Source organism: Nipponia nippon, unplaced genomic scaffold, assembly GCF_047370975.1.
Source record: "Nipponia nippon isolate SJK-2023a ecotype South Korea unplaced genomic scaffold, ASM4737097v1 scaffold_26, whole genome shotgun sequence".
In the NCBI taxonomy this organism is placed as follows: Eukaryota; Metazoa; Chordata; class Aves; order Pelecaniformes; family Threskiornithidae; genus Nipponia; species Nipponia nippon.
In genome coordinates, this window is record NW_028262343.1 from 2,169,907 (window position 1) to 2,182,163 (window position 12,257).

Here is a 12,257-nt window from a genome sequence, read left to right on the forward strand (position 1 = left end):
TAATGCTTGTGATTCTTTCCCTGGGATATACTACTTACCACAAGTAGATCTCACCCAGCTTGGATTCAGCTGAAGTACATGAGTTGAGACACAGCAAGTAATGCAAATACAACATGCACCCAGGACAATGGTAATATACGGGGTCTTCAAGTTATATACTTGGTCAGAGTATACCAGCACTGTGAGCAAACTGTCCTTTTTGTTTCTCAGATATTGAATCTGCTCCTCATTAAATTAGTCTATCTGGACAGTGCAGGTGAAGGCTAGTATCTAACAACTGCCAGCTACCCTAGTTGGTCACTGCCTCAGCTAGAGATCACTTGAGTTCGCAGAAACCACAAGGTGCCCAATTGTATAAGGAGTTAGGAGAAAAATATTGAGTCAAACCCTAACCATTGTTCTACAAAGGGACTGATCCCTCCTTACAGACCAGACACACCCTAAAGTCTACGTATGCTTTAGGAATGGCATTATTAATTTTAAAGTAATTTTTTCCTTAGACACTTCTGTACTGTTAAACCATATGTTCTACTGCAGAGTTGTAACTAGAAAGCTAAATGAGAATAGTAGTACATTAAGAGGTAAGTAATGCTTTTAAGCATCCCTCCCTCAACTCTGGAATGATTTGTATATACGTATCTGATTTAGCTGATATCTCAGCTAAAATAAGTTAAAATTATTCTCCTAGTTTCAAATGATTGAATTCATTCCCATCCCCCAAATGCTATTTTTCATTACTGAAATAAAGTCTATAACCATATTTTTAAATAAAGTTATTCAGATTAGGAATTATTAACTAAAAGCAATTCTTAAAATGTGTAACTACAGATATTTTTCCTGAAGAACTTCTCGAAGTATTAACTCTATCCAAAATGGTTTTTTGAGCAAGCTCTCCTGGTATTGTATAATTTTCTTTAGTGCAAGACATTTGATCCTATGAAAAGTGTGCACATTATTTCCGAGCCTCCAAGTTCTTTATAACCTAAAATATTAACAACTTCCAGAATGCCAAGTGCTCTAAAAGAACAATAAATGAAGATGTCATTGGAGGAATTGATTGCTTTCAAAGTGGATCAGGCAATTTCTGAATGAATCGAGACTATTCTCTTTGAAGGCTTTTGTCATCAGTCTCTGAAAATACCTTCAAGTAGTGTGTAACATTTCATTTCACAGCAGAAGTTCCCAGCCTCCACTGTTTTTGACTTTGATGATATCGTGCCAGGTCACTGTGGAAATACCACGGTGCAGTCAAATAATCTGATGAATGGGGGACACTAAAAATGGGAATTGCATTCATTAGTTCTTGTTAGCACCAGCAGATCTTCAGAAATACTATTTCTGTAGGATCTTGGAATATCAGTCTGTGGTGAGGCAGAAGACAGCTCAGTTCTATAAATACAATTCTTTATTTGCATACAAATTCTTTATTTGTATTTCTCATGGCATAATGAAAGCAAGGCAGGACATGCACACATGAACTGAAATCTGAACTTATTTTAAAAGCTGTTTTAATTTGTTCTGAAAGAGCTTTCTCCTAGCTTGTTTTCATTTATTTTTATATTGGGTTTTGTTTAACCTATTCTTCCATTGTTTGAAAATGAAGATGGGAGAACAGTAGGTTTTATAACATGAAGTCACCAGACTATTGAAACAAGTGAAAATAATTTTAATTTACAGTTTCAGTTTCTGTGAAGATTTAAGAGAAAACATCTGAGAAATGCTTGGGAAAACATAGTTAAAAGATAACATATTTAGCTGAAAGAATATAAAGTCTACAGTTAAACACAGACACGCCACACTTCTGTAAAGAATATAAACGAATCTCCCAAACCCAAGCCTTCTCTCAATGACAAGGAAACTTGACACTCCTCCTTCCAAAAGGGCATGTACCAACTGTCTGCAATGACTATCCTTTATGAGGAACCTTCCAAGACAAATTCAATCATATTGTAATAGTGACTCTAAACCATACCCACTGGTAGTGAGTGATAGCCATCCTGGCACCAAGTGCTAAACAATCCATACCCAGTCTCCTTATAATTTAACAGTTCTGGAGGAAAGGAAGTTTCTACAAATGCATATTATGACTTTTATAATTGACACGATTTTAGTCTAGTACTTATATAACAGGAGTCTGGAAAAAGGTACAGGATATTATTTTATTTAAGGATGACTATGATTAAATCAGAGCAAAGAAGGATTTTATAAAACAAGTTTTAGGATAGTTTACCTGCTTCTTAATTCCATAATCATCGCATGCTTCAGCTTTCATTTTTTCAATCTTTTCTTCTTGCTGTTTTGCTTCTTTTTCATACATAACTTTTTCTTTTGCCAATCTGCAATTAAACCAAGTGATTGTGTTAATCTGGTTCTATTATAGTAAAAAGTTACGCCATTGAAAACAAAAAAAACCCTGAAAGCTGCAGCCCTATAAGATAATACACAGTTTTATAAAAAAAGGCTCTTAACCACTGCAAAAAACTGCATCTAGGAAATGCTGAATTTAGCTATAATAATTCTTATAAGAATAATTTCAATTAAAAATATTTTTAAAGATTCTGTGTGGGCTTATCCATATAGAATATCCTAAAAAAGCTATATACTAGTACTTCATATTTCAAATACATAATAGAAGCAGATAAGAAGCTGCCTTGTAGATCTGGATGACTGCTAATAAAGACAGTAGTACAGAGGAGAAAGCTATCTCTCTCTCAGAAAAAAAGTCCTCACATCATAGGTAGCCAAAACAAACTTAATATTAAGATGTCTGCAAAGGCAACATTCTTATCATCGACTTTTAGATCAGCATTTGCCAGACTTTCTCATCACCATCCAGACTCTGACAGTTTTGTGAGTGACCTATATTGGCTGTTATAGTCATGTGGCCTTTCCTCTTTCCTATTCACTACTAAATAACACCACTACACCTGCACCAAAAAATGACAGACATTCTTCTTAGTAGTAACTCTGAAAAAAAGTTATCATGTATAAATGAAAAGAAAAAGCACTTTCAGGTTCACAAACTATGATCCCAAAATGGTTTGTTTGTTTTGGTTTTTTTCCTGATCACAGCTCCATGTCATGCCATTAAAGGCAATATTTCCATACTAGTTTTTGTACAAAATAATGAAAAGTAAAATTCCCAAATAACACAGTAGCCTCATAGTCTTGTGTTCCCTAGAGTATTTTCTCCATTTACCTTGATGCTGGTTTGGGAGTTATAGACAAAATTAACAGTCCTATAATTTACATTATAGTAATTTTCTTTATGACCTTATTTTTCAAAGGGAAAAGAATCCATCTTTTAATCCTAATAATGGACCCATATTTGGGAGCAGGATGTTTTTTTGCTAACAAGCATAGATTCAAAAGTAATGCAAGAAATTTTGAAGGTCAGAAGGGAATATTAAGGTCTGACAGACATTAGTCTGATGTCCTGCAGTAATTTTTACATTGCAATTCAATTATCAGGCTTAATTATTTGTTGTTATTGCAATTTTGCTGTTACATCTCCTACTTTGTTACGCATGTTCATTATGTATATGTTGGATTACATAATGCTAGATTCAAACCAAAACATCCTTCAGGATCTGGAGAATGATGAAGTAATTCCTGATTAGCTAATTCAAGACCAAAACAAACATTGAGATGCTAGTGCAAACCTGAGAGCATGCCAAAGACAATCCTTCCCCAAACAAGAACAAGCCTATATCAGATCAGCCTATATAGATTGTTATAGATCAGCCTAGGTAAAAGATTGTTTCAGGAAAACTCAACAGCCAAAAGAACATAATCACATCCAATAAGCAAAGAATATTATACAAATGAAAAGAGAATAAAGGTCTTGTAGAGAGCTTCTTGGTCACGTTAGCACATCAGAGCAAATTAATTCCTAATTTGTCACAGTTAAGTGCTCTACTAGAAGTGCTGCTGAGGATGGACAGAACAGTACTGGGTTGATAAGAACCTTTTATGAACTGAAGCTGCCACAAAAACATCACTGCAGTAATATCTTGAGAAAAATTCCAAAGAGAATATGCTGATATTGCAACAGCAGGAATTCTTCCTGCTTTTGATAGAGTTTACGTCATCAAAAATTGTTTTGCCAAAATAGCCTTAAGCTGTGGTTCCACAACAGTTGACCTAAATTGGGCTGTGGCAACACTCACCTAAACTGGTTTCAACCCCCATGGAATCACACCATCGGAGAGGGCCTTCAGTCTTATAAAGAAGCAGCGTGTAGAGCATGTAGTGTAGGTATCATCTAGGCCAGTTTCTACAAGTCAGCCAAGTACTAGCTTTGAAAAGTAGTACTGGGGAAAGACAGCAGCCTAATTACTACTACTAAAGATACTAAATCAGGGGCTGCAATTCCAACTACTGGAACTAGCTCCAGTATTAGCAACAGCAAATATTGATTTAATAGAGGATGAGTTAATTGTTTGATCAAGGTTGCTTGATTTAATTCCAGACAGCATTATTTGCTTTGCTATTTTTAGGTTCCAAAAAAAGTTAATTTTAATCAACCTGTGAGACAGCTGATTTTTTTTGAATGAGAACAGAAAATTCCCTTGAGGAGCAGGGGGAGAGAGATATGATTAAAAGCAGTTTTTATGTTGATTTACTTACTAAAGTGTGTAGGCCATCAAAACTAAAGGCAACTTGTATCGCTAAACTCACCATTTTGAATTATTTTAACCTTTAGCTAGAACAAAAGGCACAATGTTTGTCACTACTTATATTTTCACATTACGTTTTCACACTCACATCTTCCTCTATGCACACTAACTTTTCAAACTGACTGCTATTCAAGTTTGCTTACTTTTGTCAAAAGGTAAAGGACTGCATGTTCTGGCCTAGTTTAGAACTAAGTTTGAACTTGATATTTTGCCCACCTTTCTCAGATCTGGATGCTTAATAATTACATCCATATTTATCTACCTACTTCTATTTCTATATTAACTGTGCATTTCAGAAGCAGAACTTGAAATATTCTGCTTTCAAAACTGGAAACATTACGTGAAACCTGAAATATGAGACTGCTTTCTGTGACACTTTTTCTATTGCACTTTATTCAGTAATCAGAATTGTCCAATTTAATGTTCCATTTATCATTCATATGATTGGGATGCTGATATTAATGCTATTAAGAAGTTTTGATTTGAAAACATTTTCTGTAGTAGATCCTTCCTCTAGATGCCATGAAGCTGTTTCTATTGAATACGTAGCTTGGGAGATGCTAAATTAAAGCAAGCTATTGATTTCAAAAGGAAAGTGAAATTTTATAATGGAGCAATACTATCCCTTAATCACCTCTTCATTAAAAATTTCAGCAGAATTATACACAAAGATACCCACATGATAGTTTGTTCCTCTCTTCTTCCTTCACCCTTTATCTATCTAGAAGCAAGATTCTGGTTTTGTTTTTTTTTTTTCTTTCGGGGGGTGGGGTGGGTCCCCCCCCAGTTAAAATGAATACTAAACCAGAATCTTATATATCATGTCATCATACACGGTGAACAGAGTAAGAATAGCTCAGTAGGTACCAGAAAAAGCCAGACCATAAGTTGTTGCATTTCAAGTACATGGGTCATTTATAGATAGAAAAACCTGCAACCATAAAAACTACTACAGCCGTAACTTTAGCAGACATTTTACAGTGTCATACAAAATGTAAGCTACAGTAACTTTAACTTTTAACTGCAAGAATCCAAAATCAAAAAAGGAAACAATGTAGATTACTTATAGTTATACTTGTCTGTGCTGGTTTTGGCTGGGATAGAGTTAATTTTCTTCATAGTAACTAGTATAGGGATATGTTTTGGATTTGTGCTGAAAACAGTGTTGATAATACAGAGATATTTTAGTTACTGCTGAGCAGCGCTTACACGGAGTCAAGGCCTTTTCTGCTCCTCACACTGCCCCGCCAGCAAGTAAGTTGGAGGTGCACAAAAAGTTGGGAGGGGACACAGCTGGGACAGCTGACCCCAACTGACCAAAGGGATATTCCATACCATATGATGTCATGCTCAGCAATAAAACTAGGGGAGAGTTGACCGGGGGGGCCACTGCTCAGGGACTGACTGGGCATCGGTCAGTTGGTGGCGAGCAATTGTTTTCATTTGCATCACTTATCTTTCTTGGGTTTTACTTCTCTCTGTTATTTTCCTTTTCATTACAATTTATTATTATTATTATTATTTTATTTCAATGATTAAACTGTCTTTATCTCAGCCCATGAGTTTTCTCACTTTTACTCTTCCGATTCTCTTCCCCCATCCCATCAGGGAGGAGTGAGCGAGTGGCTGTGTGGTGCTTAGTTGCGAGCTGGGGTTAAACCATGACGGTCCTTTCTGGTGCCCAATGTGGGGCTTGAAGGGTTCGAGATAAAGACAGATTTGATTGGAATGTGCTAGATCAAATTTATAGCTGTCATTACTGTTTAGCTATTAATCAGCAGGCTTCTGTGCTTGCCACGGGGCTTGCTTGCCTTACTGTATATTAGAGTCTAGTGCTCATTAGTGGCTGCTTTTTGCTTTCGCTGTACTGCTTATCATCTGACTCTGCTGTGCCTGGGAACATTTTGATAACAGCAATGGCCATGCACCTGGGCTGGCAGATGGCCAGGGCATCGCTGCTGTTTCTGTGCTGCTGTACTGGACAGGCTGGAACTCCAGTGTGAACTCAAGTCGAAGGGACTGTGACCTGTGGGTGAGTCCACGCGGGAGCAGGACACCCTGAAGCGTCTGTGGCCATGAATAAGTCCACACCAGAGCAGGTACATCTCGAAGCATCTGTGGCCGTGGTTATGTCTGTGCCGCAGCAGGTTTATCTCTGAAGGGATTGTGGCCCAAGGATAAGTCCATGCTGGAGAAGGTACACCTTCAAGCATCAGTGGCTGTGGATAAGTCCATGCTGGAGCACCTCAAAGCGCGTGGACATGGGTAAGGCCACGACAGAGCAGGTACTCCCCTGGAGGGACTGCAGCCATGGTAAGGCCATGTTGGAGCAGGTTTACTTCTGAAGGCACTGTGGCTGTGGGTAAGGCCACGCTGGAGCAGGTGTATCTCTGAAGGCATTTCAGCCCATGGAGAAGGCCACGCTAGAACAGGTGCACCTCTAAGTGACTGTGGCTGTGGATAAGTCTATGCCGCAGCAGGTATACCCCTGGAGAGAATGTGGCTCATAGATAAGGCTCCACTTAGAGCAGGTACTCCCCTAAGGGACTGCAGTCTGTGGATAAGTCCAAGCTGGAGCAGAGGGCAAGGGGAGGAGTTCATTGCAATGTTAAACCCTATAACCTGGCCCAAAGGGGCCAGGGGTGGAGACTGTAATGCAAATACCTTTAAATTGTTGTAAGCCATGATCCAGAGTTGCATGTTATAGCATTTACCATAGCAATTACCATAGCAGAAACCACCCGAACCAGTGGAGAACAAGCCTTACAAGAAGCAGTGCAAGTGCAGCAGTGACCTGACCTGAGCTGGCTTTGGTGCCTAATAACTCCATGCAACACACCACCTCTCCTGTCCTGGGTGACCACCATCACAGATGGAGCCCAAAGTCATGGACTAAATTAACTCAATGGACATTTGCGGACATTTTACAGACATTTCACAAAGGTGCTCCACAGACTAAAGGAATGATATGTGTATTGTATCAAAGAATAGGAAGGGGAGTGGTGGGTAACAATAGTGTGGGACCTGAGCATGACGTAAATGGTATGGAATAAGGGGTGCAGAATGTGCTGGTTTTGACTGGGATAGAGTTAATTTTTTCCATAGTAGCTAGTATGGGGCTATGTTTTGGATTTGTGCTGGAAACAGTGTTGATAATACAGGGATGTTTTCATTATTGCTGAGCAGTGCTTACACAGAGTCAAGGCCTTTTCTGCCTCTCACACCACCCCACCAGCAAGCAGGCTGGGTGTGCACAAGAAGCTGGGAGGGGACACAGCCAGGACAGCTGACCCCAACTAACCAAAGGGATATTCCATACCATATGACATCATGCTCAGCAATAAAACTAGGGGGGCCACTCCTTGGAGACCAGCTGGGCATTGGTTGGTAGGTGGTAAGCAATTGTTTTCATTTGCATCACTTGTCTTTCTTGGGTTTTATTTCTCTCTGTTATTTTCCTTTTCATTACAATTTATAATTATTATTATTTTATTTCAATGATTAAACTGTTCTTATCTCAACCCATGAGTTTTCTCACTTTTACCCTTCCAATTGTCTTCCCCCATCCCACTGAGGGGGGAGTGAGCAAGCAGCTGTGTGGTACTTAGTTGCTGGCTGGGGTTAAACCACGACATTGTTATATGTAATAAGCCTTTCTTCTACCACAAGCAGTTCCTTAGAATATTCTCTTGTTTTTAAACAATTCTGTCACCTAATACCCATCTGAAACCCTACAGTTAGCCTTATTTCAGCTACACAATATCCTGCACCCTGTAATAGCTCTTGTCATGGTTTAACCCCAGCCAGCAACTAAATACCACACAGCCGCTCATTCACTCCCCCGCAATGGGATGGGGGAAAGAATCGGAAGAGTGAAAGTGAGAAAACTCATGGGTTGAGATAAGAACAGTTTAATAGGCAAAGCAAAAGCCGCGCACGCAAGCAAAGCAAAACAAGGAATTCATTCATTACTTCCCATTGGCAGGCAGGTGTTCAGCCATCTCCAGGAAAGCAGGGCTCCATCATGTGTAATGGTTACTTGGGAAGACAAACGCCATCACTCTGAATGCCCCCCCCCCCTTCCTTCTTCTTCCCCCAGCTTTATGTGATGAGCATGACGTCATATGGTATGGAATAGCCCTTTGGCCAGTCTGGGTCAGCTGTCCTGGCTATGCTCCCTCCCAGCTTCTTGTGCACCTGGCAGAGCACAGGAAGCAGAAAAGTCCTTGACTTAGTGTAAGCACTACTTAGCAACAACTAAAACATCAGTGTGTGATTAAACCAAACACTAATCACCAAAAAGTTCTATACATTGAAAGGCACACTGTGTTAAGAAATATTGTCAGATCTGCGACCAGTTCTCTCAAATCTGATTGCAAAAGTTAGGAATTTAAATGTTGTTCTAAATGATATCCTTTTTCTTTTCTTTGGTAAAAACGAGCCTTTTTTTTCAGTAGTAGTCTATAAACAGAACTTAAATGGACACCAATAGGAGAGAAGGGTACTCACCCTTTTTAAAAGAAAAATCTTAACTTTTCTCACAAAATAGAAATTCTAGTCCTTCATGCCCTCAAGGTAAACCATTTTGGCATACATTACAACATGTATCCTCTCAGCTACCTTAAAATGCTATTGTATTTTTCAAATTCTTCCCAAGTGCAACTATGACATATGAGAAGTAAATGGAAATTAAGTCACCAGATATATTGCTTTCGGTATAAGACAGAACTTCAGTTGAAACAAGAGTAATTTAAAATGCACTACACAAACAAAACATAAAGGACAGTTAAGAATAACAAGGACTAAGAAATTCAACCTCTCAGCATTTTGTTTATATTTATTTATGTTACAGTTAAGCAATAATAGCATACCTGTAAGATGTATTCTATATTATCAGAATAACTGCATTAATTTTGGTATACACCAAGTTCAGGATGAATATTCCATTCAGAAAAGTCTCTACAAAGCTCCATAAAGTATATCATAATGCAAAGGTATCACACTGATCAGCAAAAAACTGACCTCAAAAATAACTACAGCTTTGGTTCGACACTTCAAAAAATTCACTGTTGTCTCCCCTCAAACTCAAAAAGGTATATAATGACATTCATTCTTTACAATGTATCACTTGGATAGACTCAGATATTGAGATGTATTTTATACAGACGTAGTTGTAGAGAGCAATAAGGTCTCCCCTCCCTGGGTCCTGCACTTGGGTCACAACAACCCCATGCAACGCTACAGGCTTGGGGAGGAGTAGCTGCAGAGCTGCCTGGCAGAAAAGGACCTGGGGGTGTTGGTTGACAGCCGCCTGAACATGAGCCAGCAGTGTGGTCAGGTGGGCAAGAGGGCCAATGGCATCCTGGCTTGTATCAGGAATAGTGTGGCCAGCAGGACCAGGGAGGTGATAGTGCCCCTGTACTGGGCACTGGTGAGGCTGCACCTCGAGTACTGTGTTCAGTTTTGGGCCCCTCACTACAAGAAGGACATCGAGGTGCTGGAGCGTGTCCAAAGAAGGGCAACGAAGCTGGTGAAGGGTCTAGAGCACAAGTCTTATGAGGAGCGGCTGAGGGAGCTGGGGTTGTTTAGTCTGGAGAAGAGGGGGCTGAGGGGAGACCTTATTGCTCTCTACAACTACCTGAAAGGAGGTTGTAGCGAGGTGGGGGTCGGTCTCTTCTCCCTAGTAACAAGGGATAGGACAAGAGGAAATGGCCTCAAGTTGCACCAGGGGAGGTTTAGACTGGATACTAGGAAAAATTTCTTCACGGAAAGGGTAGTCAGGCATTGGACCAGGCTGCCCAGGGAAGTGGTTGAGTCCCCATCCCTAGAGGTATTTAAAAGATGTGTAGATGTGGTGCTTAGGGACATGGTTTAGTGGTGGACTTGGCAGTGTTAGGCTTACGGTTGGACTCGATGCTCTTAAGGGTATTTTCCAACCTAAATGATTCTATGAAAACTGAAATAAGGCTTCATGTAGTTGAAAACAAAGTTATCGTTAGCTTTTTAACTTGAAATACTTCACAGAAGCCTGACATTCTGTGTGTACATTTCTTGAATTCTTGGTGGAGACTTTTACGTTGTGTCAGAGGCACTGTATAAGCCAAGAATTTTTCCATACTCATTTGCTGTGTACAAAGTTTGTTTGTACAAAAATATAACGCCTTGCCAGAGTAATGGATGGAAGTACCAAAATAAACATTTGTTTTGCTCTTTCACCATGTCCCCAAACCTCTGACCCAAAACCATTTTTATCCCATAAACTGTTTTGTCAATGACACGCAGTTAGAGGTATCACCTGAGACTCTGCTCTGCCTTTTCTATTTGTAGAAGGGTGATGTCAAATATGCTCCAATTTCTGTCTCCATATCTGACAGCTCTAAGCTACAGCCAGTTTTATTTTTATACCAACACTATAAATCCAGTCATTTGCAATCCAGTTGCATGCTCATTAGCTGCAAAAATGTAGCAATTCAGCTCATCTCTGCTCATTCTACTAATCTCCTGTCTTTACTCCATTTATTTGCCACTTTTGCTGCTGCTCCTCCACAAAATACAACACTGCCTCTTCTAAGATTAATTGATCATCAATTTAATCTTAATTTGGACCAAGTCAGGTGGTAAATAGACCACTTTTGCTTGACTGTTAGTGAAATGCATGCAAGCACATTGATAAATTTTGATTATTTATCAATTACCACCAAATGAAGTAAATCTATTGAATAAATTCTAGCCTGATTGCTATAACAGAGTTTGAAAATATCGCTATTGATAATGATTCTCACTAATAGTCTTTTCCGACTACAGTTGCTGGGTTGTCGGCACAACAACAAAGAATTCATTTTTCATAACGTCAGCTGTGTATGCCTCAGCAATCCTTCATTAATCAGTTACATTATGGGGCTGCTCCTCCGTAATATGTGTTGCTTTGCTCAGAAAGCCTAAAACACTTTGTCATAATTTATGTCAATTACCAGTAATTTTAATATCCTTCCATCAAGGCATCTTGCAATAGTTAGCATATGCTACAGTAAGTGTCTTAAAGCTCCTTGAGATGAGTTAGTTATATTGCAGATATGGTTGTGTTTCATAATGCTGTCTTTGGAATGCAGATATGGTTGTGTTTCATAATGCTGTCTTTGGAATGCAAATAACAAAGCCACAGGCTAATGAAAAAACATCCCTTGATCTTAATTTCTTATTGCACAGGCTAAGTCACTCATATGAAGGGTGGAGCTGAGCTTATTTTAAATTAATCTGCCATTATGTTTTCCCAAAGTTAATGGAAAAGCAGCTCTCTGGAAAATGGAAAAAAGAATTAGACTCAACACACATTCAATTACTCTAATACTGTATTTTTGAGCCATGTAGCCAGTGCCAGTTCAAATGACAAAACTAAATTGCTGTTGTCATTTTATTAAGGGTATCCACTGTATAAGGAGCTAACTCAAGTGTGCAAAACTGTAGAAAAGCCGTGCACAGTATTTTTAGCTTCCAAAGAGGAGAAAGGAAGCAGTGGCAATGCTTCATTTTACTTTGCACTGTGACTGTAGGTCTTGCCCAAGGTCACACTTCAGTAAG

At 39.1% G+C, this 12,257-nt stretch overlaps 1 protein-coding gene across 1 annotated transcript in view; it reads right to left on the bottom strand.

Annotated features, from left to right (window-relative positions):
* The window catches only part of LOC148055148 (tubulin-specific chaperone A-like), a 63,638-nt gene that overhangs the window by 14,034 nt on the left and 37,347 nt on the right, over positions 1–12,257 (bottom strand). Inside the window, exon 2 of the mRNA XM_087762517.1 lies at positions 2,231–2,336. Coding sequence (XP_087618643.1) covers positions 2,231–2,336 — 106 coding nt within the window. The remainder of the gene's footprint in view (positions 1–2,230; positions 2,337–12,257) is intronic.